This window comes from Leucoraja erinacea, chromosome 2 (genome assembly GCF_028641065.1).
Source record: "Leucoraja erinacea ecotype New England chromosome 2, Leri_hhj_1, whole genome shotgun sequence".
Classification (NCBI taxonomy): Eukaryota; Metazoa; Chordata; class Chondrichthyes; order Rajiformes; family Rajidae; genus Leucoraja; species Leucoraja erinaceus.
The window spans coordinates 131,827,424-131,845,386 of NC_073378.1; the positions used below are offsets into that span (position 1 = coordinate 131,827,424).

Consider the following 17,963-nt stretch of genomic DNA (forward strand, 5'->3'; position numbering starts at 1 on the left):
CTGGTTCCCTGAATCCACTGACCATCCCCCCCCTCCCCCCCCCCCCCCCCCCTCCCCCACAGGCTCGGATGACCACACCGTTCGCTTCTGGGAGGTCTCCACGGCCCGCTGCGTGAAGACCATCGAGGTGGAAGGGGCAGTGAAGAGCATCGCGTGGAACCCGAACCCTGCCCACTGTCTGGTGGCTTTAGCTGTGTGAGTACAGACCTGCGTTCCTGGGGCTCGGACACTCTGTGTAATGACTGTGGGGCATGGTAGAGTTGCTGCCTCACAGCGCCAGAGAACCGGGTTCAATCCTGACTACAGGTGCTGTCTGTACGGAGTTTGCATGTTCGCCCCGTGACCACGTGGGGTTTTCTTCGGGTGCCCTGGTTTCCTCCCACACACACATGGCAAAGACGTAGAGGTTTTGTAGGTGTATTGGCTTCTGTAAAGATTGTAAATTGTCCCCGGTGTGTGTAGGCTAGTGTAAGTGTGCAGGGATCGCTGGTCGGCGCGGGCTCGGTGGGACCGTTCCCCTGCTGTATCCGCTCAATCTGATTTCACTTCAAACATTTCACTGTATCTCCATGTGCACGTGAAAGATAATGAGCCAAGAGCTATAGACAGGTTTGTCTGTGCAGAGTGGGACTGCGCGGCATGGGCGAGTGTGTCGAGTGGGTCGAGTGGTGTATTGGGCGTGTGCTGAACAGGCATGTTTGTGTTTGTTTTACAGTGAGCAGTCGGTGATTATCATCAACCCCAGCCTGGGTGACCGGCTGCTGTACAGTGCGACGGACCAGCTGATGGCCGCCTTTGAGAAGCCGGAGGAGGAGGCCCCTCAGCCGGCCGAGTGGGCAGCTGCAGAGGGAGAGGCCTACGACACAGGCTTCCGTCTCACCATCACACACAACAAGGTCTCCCACAGCCAGCTATGGCCTCTCTCCTCTATCATCCTAACTACTTCCTAGCATATCTTTCATTCATTTGTTCTGTAGTACAGTCTAGTATAGTACAGGGAGTACAGAGAAGGTTCACCAGACTGATTCCTGGGATGTCAGGACTTTCATATGAAGAAAGACTGGATAGACTCGGCTTGTACTCGCTAGAATTTAGAAGATTGAGGGGGAATCTTATAGAAACTTACAAAATTCTTGAGGGGTTGGACAGGCTAGATGCAGGAAGATTGTTCCCGATGTTGGGGATGTCCAGAACAAGGGGTCACACAGTTTAAGGATAAGGGGGAAGTCTCTTAGGACCGAGAAGAGAAAAACATTTTTCATACAGAGAGTGGTGAATCTGGAATTCTCTGCCACAGAGGGTAGTTGAGGCCAGTTCATTGGCTATATTTAAGAGGGAGTTAGATGTGGCCCTTGTGGCTGAAGGGATCAGGGGGTATGGAGAGAAGGCATGTACAGGATACTGAGTTGGATGATCAGCCATGATCATATTGAATGGAGGTGCAGGCTCGAAGGGCCGAATGGCCTACTCCTGCACCTGTTTCTATGTATCTCTCTACATCACCTTCTATATCTCTTGTTTCCCTCTCCCCTGACTCTCAGTCTGAAGATGGGTCTCAACCCAAAACGCCAGCTATTCCTTTTCTCCGGAGGTGCTGCCTGACCCGCTGAGTCACTGCAGCATTTTGTGTGTGTCTCTAGTAGGGGTTACAGGATGGTGAACATTACAGCACAGGAACATCATGTCTCTGCCAAGTTATACTAATCTCCATATCCAGGTGTCTGTACAAAAGTCATTGGCTATTTTTAAAGCAGAGATTGATAGATCCTTGATTGGGAAGGGCGTCAAAAGTTCCGGGGAGAAGGCATGAGAGCGGGGTGGAGAGGGAGATGGATCAGCCATGATTGAATGGCGAAGCAGGCTCGAGGGGCCGAATGACCTAATTCTGCTCCCCAGACATATAAACGTGATCAATGTGCTGGAGGAACTCAGTGGGTCAGGCAGGCATCTGTGGAGGGACATCCACAAACCATTCTGAAGAAGGGTCTCAACTTGTAGGCTCATCTTGATTGGGGAGGGCGTCAAAAGTTAAGGGAAGAATGGGATTGAGAGGGGAAGATGGGTCGGCCATGTTTGAATGGTGGGTTAGGCTGGATGGGCAGAATGGCCTGACGGTGTTGCTGTGTGTTGTTGTGCTTGTTGGCTGACTGAGCCTGGTGTTGTGTCTGCAGCTGGTGAAGCAGGTGACGTGGCACGGCAAGGGTGACTACCTGGCCACGGTGATCCCCGACAACGGCAACGCCCAGGTGCTGATCCACCAGCTGAGCAAGCGGCGCAGCCAGAACCCCTTCCGCAAGAACAAGGGGCTGGTGCAGTGCGTCAGCTTCCACCCCGTACGCCCCTTCTTCTTCGTGGCCACCCAGCGATACGTGCGTGTCTACAATCTGCTCAAGCAGGAGCTGACCAAGAAGCTGATGGCCAACTGCAAGTGGGTGTCCAGTATGGCCATTCACCCCGGCGGTAAGTGTGGGGCCACAGGGCACTGACCACAGGACAGTGACCACAGGGACAACAGTGACCACAGGGCAGTGACCACAGGGACAACAGTGACCACAGGGCAGTGACCACAGGGACAACAGTGACCACAGGGCAGTGACCACAGGGCAGTGACCACAGGGACCACAGGACAGTGACCACAGGGCAGTGACCACAGGGACAGTGACCACAGGGACCACAGGACAGTGACCACAGGACAGTGACCACAGGACAGTGACCACAGGACAGTGACCACAGGACAGTGACCACAGGGACAGTGACCACAGGGCAGTGACCACAGGGACAGTGACCACAGGACAGTGACCACAGGACAGTGACCACAGGACAGTGACCACAGGACAGTGACCACAGGACAGTGACACAGTGACCACAGGACAGTGACCACAGGGCACACCACAGTGGACCACAGGACAGTGACCACAGGACAGTGACCACAGGACCAGTGACCACAGGACAGTGACCACAGACCACAGGAGTGGACCACAGGACAGTGACCACAGGACAGTGACCACAGGACAGTGACCACAGGACAGTGACCACAGGACAGTGGCCACAGGACAGTGACCACAGGACAGTGGCCACAGGACAGTGGCCACAGGACAGTGACCACAGGACAGGACAGTGACCACAGGACAGTGACCACAGGACAGTGACCACAGGACAGTGGCCACAGGACAGTGACTACAGGGATACAGGGACAGTGACCACAGGACAGTGACCACAGGACAGTGGCCCACAGGACAGTGACCACAGGACCACAGTGCAGGGACCACAGGACAGTGACCACAGGACAGTGACTACAGGCATAACAGTGACCACAGGACAGTGACCACAGTGACCACAGGACAGTGACCACAGGACAGTGACCACAGGACAGTGACCACAGGACAGTGACCCACAGGGACCACAGAGCAGTGACCACAGGACAGTGACCACAGGGCAGTGACCACAGGGACACAGGACAGTGACCACAGGGCACAGTGACCACAGGACAGTGACCACAGGGCAGTGACCACAGGGCAGTGACCACAGGACAGTGACCACAGGGCCGTGACCACAGGACAGTGACCACAGGACAGGGACCACAGGACAGTGGGTACAGGACAGTCACCACAGGAAAGTGACCACAGAGACAACAGTGACCACAGGGCAGTGACCACAGGACAGTGACCACAGGACAGTGACCACAGGGACCACAGGACAGTGACCACAGTGACCACAGGACCACAGTGACCACAGGGCAGTGACCACAGGGCAGTGACCACAGGACAGTGACCACAGGACAGTGACCACAGGGCAGTGACCACAGGACAGTGACCACAGGACAGTGACCACAGGACAGTGACCACAGGACAGTGACCACAGGACAGTGACCACAGGGCAGTGACCACAGGGACCACAGGGCAGTGACCACAGGGCAGGACACAGGTGACCACAGGACAGTGACCACAGGACAGTGACCACAGGACAGTGACCACAGGACAGTGACCACAGGACAGTGACCACAGGACAGTGACCACAGGGACCACAGGGCAGTGACCACAGGGCAGTGACCACAGGACAGTGGGGCCACAGGGACCACAGGGCAGTGACCACAGGGCAGTGACCACAGGGACCACAGGGCAGTGACCACAGGGCAGTGACCACAGGCAGTGACCACAGTGACCACAGGGCAGTGACCACAGGGCAGTGACCACAGTGACCACAGGGACCACAGGACCACAGGCAGTGACCACAGGGCAGTGACCACAGGGCAGTGACCACATGACAGTGGCCACAGGGACCACAGGGCAGTGACCACAGGGCAGTGACCACAGGGACCACACGGCAGTGACCACAGAGCAGTGACCACAGGGCAGTGACCACAGGGCAGAGACCACATGACAGACGCCACAGGGACCACAGGACAGTGACCACAGGGACCACAGGGCAGGGACCACAGGGCAGTGACCACAGGGCAGTGACCACAGGGCAGTGACCACAGGGCAGTGACCACAGGGACCACAGGGCAGTGACCACACAGGGCAGTGACCACAGGGCAGTGACCACATGACAGTGGCCAGGACAGGGACCACAGGGCAGTGACCACAGGGCAGTGACCACAGGGCAGTGACCACAGGGACAACAGTGACCACAGGGCAGTGGCCACAGGGACCACAGGGCAGTGACCACAGGGCAGTGACCACAGGGACAACAGTGACCACAGCGCAGTGACCACAGGGCAGTGACCACAGGGACCACAAGGCAGTGACCACAGGGACAACAGTGACCACAGGGCAGGGACCACAGGGCAGTGACCACAGGGACAACAGTGACCACAGGGCAGTGACCACAGGGCAGGGACCACAGGGCAGTGACCACAGGGACAACAGTGACCACAGGGCAGTGACCACAGGACAGTGACCAGAGGGACCACAGGGTCACAGGGGCTGTGGCCGGGGCACTGACTGTAGGGGTGGTGGGAGATCCTGGTGAAAGCGCATGCGGAGACGGGGAGAAGGTACAAACTCCGTGTAGACGGAGTTGATAGTGTTAGCGCATGTGTGTGAGTGTGTGTGCGTGTGCATGCGTGTGTGCGCGTGCGTGCGCGTGTGTGTTTGTGTGTGTGTGTGTGTGTGTGCACGCCTGCGTCCTGTTACGAGGGCTAATGTCTGCTGCGGGGTTTGTTGACAGGTGACAATGTGATCTGTGGGAGCTACGACAGTCGCCTGGCCTGGTTCGACCTGGACCTCTCCACCAAGCCCTACAAAGTGCTCAGGTGAGTGCCCGATTCCCCAGAGCTGTGTGAGAGGCTGATGGGTCATAGAGTCAGTTACTGCCTGACCCGCCCGCTGGCTTCCTCTCCATCGTTTTACAGTTTAGTGCAGAGATACACAGCGCTAACAGGCCCTTTGGCCCAACTCATTCCTGGTATCAAGACACTCCATTCCAAAGTAGTCCCCTTTGCCCGTATCCCTCTCAACCTTTCTTATCCATGTACCTGACCAAATGTGTTGAACATTATTATTTTATCTGCTGTCCGCTCCATCCAAGACCACACAAAATTGCAGCAAGTTGTGGACACAGCCCAGACCATCACACAAACCAACCTCCCTTCCATTGACTCCATTTACACCTCACGCTGCCTCGGCAAGGCCAGCAACATAATCAAGGACCAGTCTCACTCCACTCCCTCTTCCCCCCTCTCCCATCAAGCAAGAGGTACAGAAGTGTGAAAACGCACACCTCCAGATTCGGGGACAGTTTCTTCCCAGGTGTTATCAGGCAACTGAATCATCCTACCACAAGCAGAGAGCAGTGTTGAACTACTATCTACCTCACTGGAGACCCTCGGACTATCCTTGATCAGACTTTGCTGGCTGTACCTTGCACTAAACGTTATTCCCTTATCATGTATCTAATCTGTGCACTGTGGCTCGATTGTAATCATGTATTATCTTTCCACTGACTGCTGAAAAGCTTTTCACGGTACCTGTGACAGACAATAAACTAAGCTGAGCCTCAACTACTTCCTCTGGCAGCTCGTTCCACATACATACCGCCCAGTGTGAAAAAGATACCCCCTCAGGTTCTTATTAAATCCTTCCCCCCTCGCCTTAAATATCCATCCTCTAATATTAATTCAGAGATGCTGTCTGACATGCTGAGTTACGCCAGCATTTGATGTCTCTTTTTGTAAACCAGTCTGTTGTTTCTATATTCCTCTAATTCTTGATTCCCCATCTCCGGGAAAAAGACTGTGCATTCACCCTATCTATTCCCCTCATGATTTTATACTGCACTCCTCTCTAAGATTAACCCTCATCCTCCCGCACCCCAAGGCATAAAGTCCCAGCCTGACCAACCTCTCCCTGTAGCTCAGGCCCTCGTGTCCTGGCACCACCCTCATTAATCTTCTCTGTACTTTCTAGCTTAATGTCTAACATCCTTCCTGTAGCAGGGTGACTATAACTGAACACAGTGCTCCAATTGCAGCCTCACCAACGTCTTGTACAGCCTACACAGCATTCGGCTGGTTTAAGTTGTGAGTCGGTACTACAATACTCTTTATATGGTCATAAGTGATAGGAGCAGAATTAGGCCATTCGGCCCATCAAGTAAACTCCACCGTTAAATCATGGCTGATCTATCTCTCCCTCCTAACCCCATTCACCTGCCTTCTCCCCATAACCCGACACCCGTACTAATCTAGAATCTGTCAATCTCCGCCCTAAATATCCACACTTGGCCTCCACAAAGAATTCCACAGATTCACCACCCTCTGACTATAGACATTTCTCCTCATCTCCTTAATCTTCCGTCAGATGCATCAGACTTGCTTCCTGTATTTGATTCAGCGTCTGTTTTTCTCTCTCTGTGTTGACAGGCATCACAAGAGAGCTCTACGAGGAGTAGCGTTCCACAAACATTACCCGCTCTTTGCCTCCGCCTCTGATGATGGCACCGTCATTGTCTGTCATGGAATGGTTTACAGGTTTGTGCCTCTCCCCTTCTTCTGCTGTGTGTGTGTGTGTGTGTGATTATGTGTGTGTGTGTGTGTGTGTGTGTGTGTGTGTGCAAGTGTCTGTGCGAGTGTGTGTGTGTGTGTGTGTGCTTGTGATTATGTGTGTGTGTCTGTGCAAGTGTATGCGAGTGTATGTCTGCGTGCGCATGTGTGCCTGGATGTGTGCGTATGTGTATGTGAGTGTCTGTGCGAGTGTGTGTGTGTGTAGTGTGTGTCTGCGTACGTGCGTGTGTGTGGTGTGTACGTGCATGTGTGTATGCGAGTGTGTGTGCGAGTGTGTGTGTCTGCGTACGTGCGTGTGTGTATGCGAGTGTGTGGTGTGTACATGCGTGTGTGTGCATGTGTAGACCTCATTACCCTTCTTTCCCCTGCCCCATTCCAATTGTGTGTGCCTCTTGGTGCCACGGGTTTACTTGTTTAGTTTAGAGATACAGCTGGGAACCAGACCCTTCGACCCACTGAGTCTGCGCTGACCAGCGATCACCGTGCACTAACACTATCCTGCACACACTACAGACAATTTACAATTTTTTTACCAAAGGCAATTAACCTACAAACCCGCACTTCTTTGGAGGGTAGGAAGAAACCGGAGCACCCGGAGAAAACCCACGCAGGCCACGGGGAGAACGTACAAACTCCGCACTGATAGCACCCGTGGTCAGGATGGAACCCGGGTCTCTGGCGCTGTGAGGCAGTGACTCTACTGCCCTGCGGCCTGAAGTCAGTGAGTTAAAGGAATCTGGCTCACATACCTTCGACTAAGTTGACAGAAGCTTAAGGCGCAGAGTAGAGGCCTTCCTAAAGCAATGCTGAGGAAGAGAGACCAGATCTAAAGTTCAACCTGAAAAATCAGCCACTCCATTTCATCGTGTCAGAAGGAACTGCAGATGCTGTTTTATACCGAAGATAGACACAAAGTGCTGGAGTAACTCGGCGGGGTAGGCAGCGTCTCTGGAGAACAAGGATGGGCGACATTTTGGGACGTTTGATAGCCTTTCAGTGTGAAGAAGGGTTGCAACCTGAAACATCACCTGTTCTTTTTTCCCCCAGAGATGCTGCCTGACCCGCTGAGTTACTCCACACTCCAGTATCTGCCGTTTCTTGTGTCTCGTGATCTAAAGCTGCCTGGATGACTAAAGATGAGGGGGTGAATTGACCCTCAAACCCAGATTGTTGTCACTGCAGCATCAGAGGCTGAGGGGAGACCTGATATTAAATTATATGGGGCATAGATGAGGTAGACAGTCAGAACCTTTGTCCCAGGGTGCAAATGTCAAAGACTAGAGGCAAGGCAGCTCAGTGGTAGAGCTACTGTCTCACAGCGCCAGAGACCCGCGTTCGTTCCAGACTACGGGTGCTGTCTGTGTGGAGTTTGTACGTTCTCCCCGTGACTGCGTGGGCTTTCCCCGAGATATTCGGTTTCCTCCCACACTCCAGTTTGTAGGTTAATTGGCTTGGTGTAAGTGTGTGTAGAGGGAGGGAGGCTGTGGGAGGGAGATGGGTCCATTGTAAAGACAGGGTGGACAGTCAGAACCTTTGTGGCAGGGTGGAGATGTGAAAGACTAGAGGGCAGAGTTGTATAGTGTGTGGGCTGAGCTGTGTGTGTGTTGTTTTCAGTGACCTGCTGCAGAACCCGCTGCTGGCCCCGGTGAAGTTGCTACGTGGTCACCAGATCACCCGTGACCTGGGAGTCCTCGACGTTCTCTTCCACCCCACCCAGCCCTGGCTCTTCTCCGCCGGCGCAGATGCCACCATTCGCCTCTTCACCTAGAGCTCCCCATGCCCCATGCCGGGCCGGTTCACCGCAACACGCCAGGCTGGGGGGAGGAGAGACGGCACGGACTAACAGCGAGGGCACAATCCGGACCCATCATCGTTACCTCGTGGTTACCGAGGACCCTGCCGGATCAGCTCTGCGGTCGTTCCCCCACCCCTGACCCTCAGCTGCCCAGCCGGATCACAGCCACAACACCGTCCCCTTGTAACCCCACCGCACCCCCTCCTCACAATCCAGCCTGGGGGACAGTGCAGTCTGTGGTGAACCAAAGACTCACCCAAAGCCTGGACGTGTGACTGCCCCTCATTCCCTCCATCAACCCCTCCCCTCCCTCCATCAACCCCTCCCTCCATCAACCCCTCCCCCCTCTCCCCAACCCCTTCCCTCCCTCCCCCAACCCCTCCCCTCCCTCCATCAACCCCTCCCCTCCCTCCATCGAACCCTCCCCTCCCTCCATCGACCCCTCCCCTCCCTCCATCGACCCCTCCCCTCCCTCCATCGACCCCTCCCCTCCCTCCATCGACCCCCTCCCTCCCTCCATCGACCCCTCCCCTCCCTCCATCGACCCCTCCCCCTCCCTCCATCAACCCATCAACCCCTCCTCCCCTCTACCCACCCCTCCCCCCTCTCCCCAACCCCTTCCCCTCCTCTAGAGATGCTGGCTCACACTGAAGATAGACATACAGTGCTGGAGTAACTCAGCGGGTCAGGCAGCATCTCTGGAGAACATGGATAGGCGACGTTTCTGGTCGAGGTCCATCCTCAGACTGCAAGATGGAGATGGAGGGGACTGGAGGCGTGAAAGCCCCCATCTCTCCCCTCCATCTCCTGACCCAAAACGTCAACTACCTCCAGAGATACTGCCTGGCCCGATGAGTCACTCCAGCACTTTGTGTCTCTCTTTGTCCTCCCCCCTTCGGCCCATCGCATCGGCTCCAGTTTATACATTAGTTTCAATCCAGCTTGAGCGGAGACAGAGTTGCTCTCCTCCTCACTCTGGCCTGGGACTGTCAGCCCTGACTGGGACGAGGTGAGCCCCCCACTGTACCAGCCACACACAGCTGTGGGTCCCAGCTTGCCACCGTCACTGCCGGGAGAATGAGCCACGCACGCACCGCTTGTGAAATGGATATATTTAGAGCAGATATACATATTAAACCTCTGTATCATTGGCCTACATATTTTCTCTTTGATTTACAGTAATGCAGCAATCAGCCATGTTATTATTAAAGATATTTCTGTAGCAGGTGATTGGAAGGTGTGTGATTTGTAACGGCTCCCAGGGTTGGAGCCAGCAACATTTGCCTGCTGCTCATGGAGGGGAGTCCAGGTAGGAGAGGCCTGGTGGCAGGTGATGGGTGTGGGGCGAGGAGGCTCCCAGGGCATGAAGCATAGGGCGTGGATAGAGCGCTTGCAGCCCACTGGGTCTACACACATCCATCCCCACCACTGGCGGGATTACAATGCTTGGTCACTCTCCCACACCCCGGACTCTCTGGTCTGGGCCACAACTGTCTGAACACCCCTCCCCACACGGGTCACCAACGTCCCTCTGTATGTCTGTGTGCGGTCACAGCTCGTGGAGCAGGCTGAGGGCCTCCGCTGCCTTGATCCTCACTGCGGGCACGGCATCCCTGAGCAGCATGATGATGGCTGGAGGAGAGAGGGAGATAGTTAGTCTGTCACAGCCCAGAGTGACCTCCCACCCCAGGGTCAGGGCATCTCACCCCTGTTCCAATATCTAAAGGGGCTGCTCCTGGCTGCATTTTTCACCCACCATCCTCATCTGTGGCCACCCTGTGCGTAGGGGAGAGGGTAGGGCCAAAGATGTCCTGGTTGGGTTGTTCCTGGGCCTGGCCAAGCTGGCCATCCGCGAGTCAAGGCCAGGCGGAGGACTCTACCCAAGCCAGCTGCCTGCCCCTTTTCCGGGGTTATTTTCACGCCCAGGTAGTACAAGAGAGGGACAACGTGCTGGGCACCGGGGGGTGGAACATGTCCTCAATAAGGATGGGGAAATAGTCATTTGAGAATATTTGTTGTACTTGTATATGGAGGTGGGTATCGTGTTCCTTCAGCACACACTCACCTCCATGGGGGGAGTTTAGTTTAGAGATACAGCATGTAAACAGGCCCATCTGCCCACCGAGTCTGCATCGACCAGCGATCCCCGCACACTAACACTATCCCACACACACTAGGGACAATTTACATTTATACCAAGCCAATTAACCTACAAACCCGTACGTCTTTGGAGTGTGGGAGGAAACCGAAGAAAACTCACACAGGTCACGGGGAGAGCGTACAAACTCCGTACAGATAGCACCTGTAGTCAGGATGGAACCCGGGTCTCTGGCGCTGTGAGGCAGCAACTCTACCGCTGCGCCACCGTGGATAACTGGGGCTGGGTCACACTCAGGTGCTCACACCTACACGCACGCACACACACACACACACACGTGAGGAGCGGTGGGCGTTAAGGCACAGCTGACGACACTCACCTCCGCACACGTGCTCCAGGGACACGGACTGAAGCTCAGCCTGCGACAGGTTCCCCAGCAGAAACCCTGCACAAAGACACAACACATGTAAACACCCCAACACCACCCGGAGATACACTGAGCCTTTGATGAGCGTTTGTCGGCACTGGGCCTGCACTCGCTTGAGTTTAGGAGAATGAGGGGGGAACCTCATTGAAACGTGCAGAATAATGAAAGGCTTGGATAGAGTGGATGTGGAGAGGATATTTCCACTAGTGGGAGAGTCTAGGACTAGAGGTTAATTAAAGGATGATCATTTGGGAAGGAGATGAGGAGGAATTTCTTTAGTCAGAGGGTGGTGAATCTGTGGAATTCTTTGCCACAGAAAGCTGTGGAGGCCAAGTCAGTGGATATTTTAACGAGAGAGATAGATCGATTCTTGATTAGTACGGGTGTCAGAGGTTATGGGGAGAAGGCAGGGAGAAAGAGTAGATTTGATGGGCCGAATGGCCAAATCTGCTATCACTTATGAACATAATTGTCGTCACATCCCCTCCACTCTAGGGCACGTGAACAGCCCCCCTCCTTTCAGTAAAACAGGTTCACACTCTTATATGTAGTTTAGTTTAGTGATACAGCGTGGAAATAGGCCCTTCGGCCCACCGAGTCCGCACTGACCAGCTATCCCTGCACTTTAATGCTACACCCACTAGGGACAGTTTACATTTATATCAAGCCAATTAACCTACAAACCTGCACGTCTTTGGAGTGTGGGAGGAAACCGGAGATCTTGGAGAAAACCCACGTGGTCACGGGGAGAACGTACAAACTCCGTACAGACAGCACCCGTAGTCAGGATGGAACCCGGGTAGAATGAGTCACACTGCATGCAAACAGGCCCTTTGGCTCATCACATCCATGCTGGTAAAATGCCCCATGCAAGCAAGACCCATTTGATCCATAGTCCTTTAAACCTTGTCCATGTCCATGTACCTGTCTGAGTGTCTTTTACATGTTGTTTTTGCCCCGGCAATAATATTGCACAGTTACCGAGCATAAAATCTATATGTAACCCCTGAAGCCTTCCATTAGCTTCCACCCTGTGACCCACACCAGGAGATGTGTTGTTCTCTACTGAAGCCATCACTGGGACGGGTGCAAATCTCAGTGTACAATCCCCACCTCTATTCCCTGTGCGTCAACTCTCTGATCATATTCCCCGCTGCCCGTCGCTGCCCAGACAAGCCTCTCTCCCCTCCTTCTGGTCTGCATCCCGTTCCCTACCCCCCCGCTCACCTCCCACCCCCGAGCCCTTGTATCCCTCTCATTCCGCTCCCCCGGGTGTCTGTCCCCACCCACTGATATCCCTCCATCTGCGTTTGCGTTGCACTCCTCCCTTCATCTGCCACCCTGTTGTCCCCTTGTCACCAGCAGCCTTTGTCACTTACTCCACCCAGTGCTCATCGCTTCACACATCCTCCCCCCCCCCCCCCCCCCCCCCCCCCCCCCCCCCACCCTCCATCTGTATGCACCTCTCCCGCTGGGCAAGTAGTGTGAAAACTCACACCTCCACATCCAGGGACAGTTTCTTCCCAGCTGTTATCAGGCAACTGAATCATCCTCTCACCAGCTAGAGAGTGGTCCTGAACTTACTATCAACCTCTTTGAAAACCCTCGGACTACGTTTGATTGGATTTTACTCCACTAAACGTTATTCCCTTATCCTGTATCTGAACACTGTGAATGGCTCGATTGTAATCATGTATTGTCTTTCCGGTGACTGCTTAAGCCCCTGTCCCACTTAGGAGACCAAAACAGCAACCTGTGGTGACCTTGCCCGCCACCCAAGGTTTCCATGAGGTCACCGGAGGTTTTGGTCACTCTCCCTAATGGTTGAAAGTGGTCTCCGCGTGGTCGAGGCTTCATCTAGGTTGCTGCTATTTTTTCATCATGATTAAAACCGGCCTCGACTATAAATAGGTTGCCGTTTTAAAAATCAATCATTTTTTAGTCGCAGGTCTAGTCCAAGCCGGTTTTCTTCATAGTGGAGGAAGGTTTTCAACATATGCGTGGGAGGTGGTAGGAGGTTGCAGGTCACCTCCACCTTGATATTTTTTTGGGTGGCAGGCAAGGTCACCAGAGGTTGCTGTTTAGGTCTCCTAAGTGGGACGGGCTTTAGCACGCGACTGTACCCGTGACAATAAACTAAAACTGAACTGAACTGAAGGTAGACACAAAATGCTGGAGTAACTCAGCGGGCCAGGCAGCATCTCTGGAGAGAAGGAATAGGTGATATTTCGGGTCAAGACCCTTCTTCAGACTGGTCTTTAGTCTCGACCTGAAACGTTACCCATTCCTTCTCTCCTGAAATGCTGAGTTACTCCAGCATTTTGTGTCTATCTGCGATGTAAACCAGCATCTGCCGTTCCTTCCTACACATTTGAACTGAACTGTGCTGAATCACTTTCCAGGCATAGCTCAGCCCCACCTTTGTATTGTATTGTATTGTATTCAAATTTATTGTCATTGTCTCAATTTGAGACAACAAAATGAATTTGAACGAAATGACACCTATTCCAGCATTCCCCAACTCCACTGAAAAAGGGTCCCGATCAGAACCGTTGCCTGCTCATTGCCTCCAGTGATGCTGCCCATCCTGAGTCCCTTCGGCCCCGTGTGTGTGTGCTTCACTGGCGCTTGGATCCTGCACACTGAAACATCGCTGCCTTCCCCTCCACCACTCTCAGCCTCTCCCACCGCGCGCGACTCACCTGTGAACATGGCAGCGTTTCCGCGAATCTCCGCCCGGGTGCTTTTGAAGAACGAGACATTTCCCATGATGTAGAAGTTAATTTTCTCTGGGAAATCGTTGATCTGGAATAGGATGAAGCAGAGAATGAGAGCCTGAACTTCACCTCGTGTCCAACAGCCAGGTTATGCACTGAATGCTGGAGTAACTCAGTGGGACAGGCAGCATCTCTGGAGAGATGGAATGGGAGACATTTGTCAGATTGAGGCCCAGTGCAAGTTGAAGGAACAGCATCTTACATTTCACTTGTGCAGCTTACACCCCAGCAGTATGAAACATAGATAATAGGTGCAGGAGTAGGCCATTCGTCCCTTCGAGCCTGCACCGCCATTCAATATGATCATGGCTGATCATCCAACTCAGTATCCTGTACCTGCCTTCTCTCCATACCCCCTGATCCCTTTAGCCACAAGGGCCACATCTAACTCCCTCTTAAATATAGCCAATGAACTGGCCTTAACTACATTCTGTGGCAGAGAATTCCAGAGATTCACCACTCTCTGTGTGAAAAAAGTTTTCCTCATCTCGGTCCTAAAAGATTTCCCCCTTATCCTTAAACTGTGACCCCTTGTTCTGGACTTCCCCAACATTGGGAACAATCTTCCTGCATCTAGCCTGTCCAACCCCTAAGAATTTTGTAAGTTTCTATAAGATCCCCCCTCAATCTTCTAAATTCTAGCGAGTACAAGCCGAGTCTATCCAGTCTTTCTTCATATGAAAGTCCTGACATCCCAGGAATCAGTCTGGTGAACCTTCTCTGCACTCCCTCTATGGCAAGAATGTCCTTTCCTCAGATTTGGAGACCAAAACTGTACGCAATACTCCAGGTGTGGTCTCACCAAGACCCTGTACAACTGCAGTAGAACCTCCCTGCTCCTATACTCAAATCCTTTTGCTATGAAGGAACAATGAACATTGACTTCTCACTTCAGGTAACCCTTGCTTTCCCTCTCCCTGTATCCCTTCCCCTTCCCAGTTCTCTGTTCCTCTGACTGTCCCTCTGGTCTGAAGAAGGGTTTCTGCCCGAAACGTCGCCTATTTCCTTCGCTCCATAGATGCTGCCTCAACCGCTGAGTTTCTCCAGCATTTTTGTCTACCTTTGATTTTTCCAGCATCTGCAGTTTTGTTAAACATGGTATCTCTGTTTGCTCTGTTGCCACTTTCTCCTAACTGACAATGGTCTATTCTGCATTTCCCTTGAAATTTATTTCTTTTGATCTCTTACTTAGAATAGAATAGAATAGTTTCTTTATTGTCATTGTAACATGAACCATGTACAACGAAATTTAAAAATGTCAGCCTTTTCCTTATCTCTGTAATTCAGCCTTTTGTCTCTGTAATATCAGCCTTTTCCTTATCTCTGTAATTCCCTCTCCCCTGAAACCATGTCTAAAGAAGGGTCTCGACCCGAAACATCACCCATTCCTTCTCTGAAGAGATGCTGCCTGTCCGGCTGAGTTACTCCAGCTTTGTGTGTCTATCTTCCTTCAGTGTCTTCCTACACTCAGGTAATGTTTTGTGCCTCTTGCAATCGGGCACTGTCACAGATTCAATTGTGTAGCAACAACAGAACAATGATAGATATTCTTGCAGTTTCGGGTCGAGACCCTTGTTCAGTGGAGCAGCGGTAGAGTTGCTGCCTCACAGCACCGGAGACCCGGGTTCGACCTTGACTACGGGTGCTGTCTGTCTGAAGTCTGTACGTTCTCCCCATGACCGCCTGGGTTTTCTCCGGGTGCTCCGGTTTCCTCCCACACTCCAAAGACGTGCACATTTCTGGATTCATCGACTTCTACAAATTGTCCCTAGTGTACAGCATAGAACTAGTGTACGTTGGTTGATGTGGACTCAGTGGGCCAAAGGGCCTGTTTCCACACTGCATCTCTACACTAAGCTACAAGGTAACAAATCAAACATAAAACGCCAATAAAGGAATAATCCCAATGCAAAATCAAATCAAGTCTTTAGTGCAACCACACAGTGTCCAAGGCTCATCATTCAGTTAGAGCTGTGTGGTGTTCAAGAGCCTGATGGTTGATAGGAAGAAACACTAACCCTATCCGACACACACTAGGGACAATTTTACAACTTAATGAAGCCAATTAACCTACAACCCCGTACGTCTTTGGAGTGTGGGAGGGAACCAGAGCACCCGGAGAAAACCCACAAGGTCACAGGGCCAACATAGACATTCCACATAGACAGCACCCGTAGTCAGGATCGAACCCACTATAAGGCAGCAACTCTACTGCTGCACCACTGATCAAATATCTCTTAAATGTAGTTAGCGTCCCTGCCTCTGCACCTTTCCAATCCATGTCCCTGTCCAGATATTGTTTAAACACACAAACCAACCTCCCTTCTATTGACTCCATTTATACCTCACGTTGCCTTGGCAAGGCCAGCAGCATAATCAAGGACCAGTCGCACCCTGGCCACTCCCTCTAATCCCCTCTCCCATCAGGCAAAATGTATAGAAGTGTGAAAACGCACACCTCCAGATTCGGGGACAGTTTCTTCCCAGCTGTTATCAGGCAACTGAATCATCATACCACAACCAGAGAGCAGTGCTGAACTACTATCTACCTCATTGGTGACCCTCGGACTATCCTTGATCGGACTATCCTTGATCGTACTTTGCTTGCTTTACCTTGCACTAAACGTTATTCCCTTATCATGTAAATGGCTCGATTGTAATCATGTATTGTCTTTCCGCTGACTGGATAGCACGCACCAAAAGCTTTTCACTGTACCTCGGTACACGTGACAATAAACTAAACTAAATGTAGTTAGTGTCCCTGCCTCTGCACCTTTCCTATCCATGTCCCTGTCCAAATATCTTTTAAACACACAAACCATCCTCCCTTCCATTGACTCCATCTAGACCTCACGTTGCCTCGGCAAGGCCAGCAGCATAATCAAGGACCAGTCGCACCCTGGCCACTCCTGCTAATATATTTTAAATGTGGTTCAGTGCCCCTGCCTCTCCACCTGTCCTATCCATGTCCCTGTGTAATAAGTTCAAGAAGGAACTGCAGATGATGGAAAATCGAAGGTAGACAAAAGTGCTGGAGAAACTCAGTGGGTGCGGCAGCATCTATGGAGCGAAGGAAATAGGCAACGTTTCGGGACGAGACCCATAGATGCTGCCGCACCCGCTGAGTTTCTCCAGCACTTTTGCCTCCCTGTGTAATATATTTTATATAGACACAAAGTGCTGGAGCAACTCTGGAGAGAAGGAACAGGTCGAGACCCTTCTTCAGACTGAAACGTCACCCATTCCTTCTCTCCAGAGATGCTGCCTGTCCCGCTGAGTTACTCCAGCGTTTTGTGTCTACCGTCAGTATAAACATGCATCTGCAGTTGCTTCCTACGTGACATATTGTAGATGTGGTGAGCTTCCCTGTGGGTGTGTGAGCCGCCCGCGTGTGGAACTCACGATGTGCTTGGCCAGGTCGTTGATGAACTCGCCGTAGTGAAGGTGTGCCTCCTCCAGCAGGTGCTTCTGAAACATGGCGCTGACGTTCGCCGAACCCATGAGGGGACCGATCAACCGCAGGGCAAACTTACACGACTGTGGAGAGACAGAGAGAGAGAGGGAGAGAGAGAGATGCAGGGGGCAATGAGAGGCAACTCGCTAGTGTTACATCAACACTCTCAACATGTACTGTCCACGTACAGTCAATTACACACAGTGACTCTCTCTCTCCCACACAGAGTGACGCTCTCACACACAGAATGCTCACTCACTCACACACAGAGTGATGCTCTCTCTCACTCACTCACTCGCACAGAGTGACGCTCTCACACACACACACAGTGATGCTCTCACTCACACACAGAGTGACGCTCTCACACACATAGAGTGACGCTCTCACACACATAGAGTAACGCTCTCAC

General features: G+C 52.6%; 2 protein-coding genes across 2 annotated transcripts in view; one reads left to right on the forward strand and one right to left on the reverse strand.

Moving 5' to 3' along the window:
• bop1 (BOP1 ribosomal biogenesis factor) overlaps nucleotides 1-9,158 on the forward strand; it is a 176,806-nt gene extending 167,648 nt beyond the window's left edge. Inside the window, exons 11-16 of the mRNA XM_055665391.1 lie at nucleotides 63-195; nucleotides 716-896; nucleotides 2,172-2,460; nucleotides 5,170-5,254; nucleotides 6,863-6,970; nucleotides 8,618-9,158. Coding sequence (XP_055521366.1) covers nucleotides 63-195; nucleotides 716-896; nucleotides 2,172-2,460; nucleotides 5,170-5,254; nucleotides 6,863-6,970; nucleotides 8,618-8,771 — 950 coding nt within the window. The 3' untranslated portion in view covers nucleotides 8,772-9,158. The remainder of the gene's footprint in view (nucleotides 1-62; nucleotides 196-715; nucleotides 897-2,171; nucleotides 2,461-5,169; nucleotides 5,255-6,862; nucleotides 6,971-8,617) is intronic.
• Nucleotides 9,159-10,177: 1,019 nt separating this feature from the next.
• Nucleotides 10,178-17,963, reverse strand: part of LOC129706079 (maestro heat-like repeat-containing protein family member 1) — a 100,440-nt gene continuing 92,654 nt past the window's right edge. The window contains 4 exon segments of the mRNA XM_055650055.1: nucleotides 10,178-10,430; nucleotides 11,276-11,341; nucleotides 14,026-14,128; nucleotides 17,503-17,700. Of these exon segments, the coding sequence (XP_055506030.1) occupies nucleotides 10,348-10,430; nucleotides 11,276-11,341; nucleotides 14,026-14,128; nucleotides 17,503-17,700 (450 nt within the window). The 3' untranslated portion in view covers nucleotides 10,178-10,347.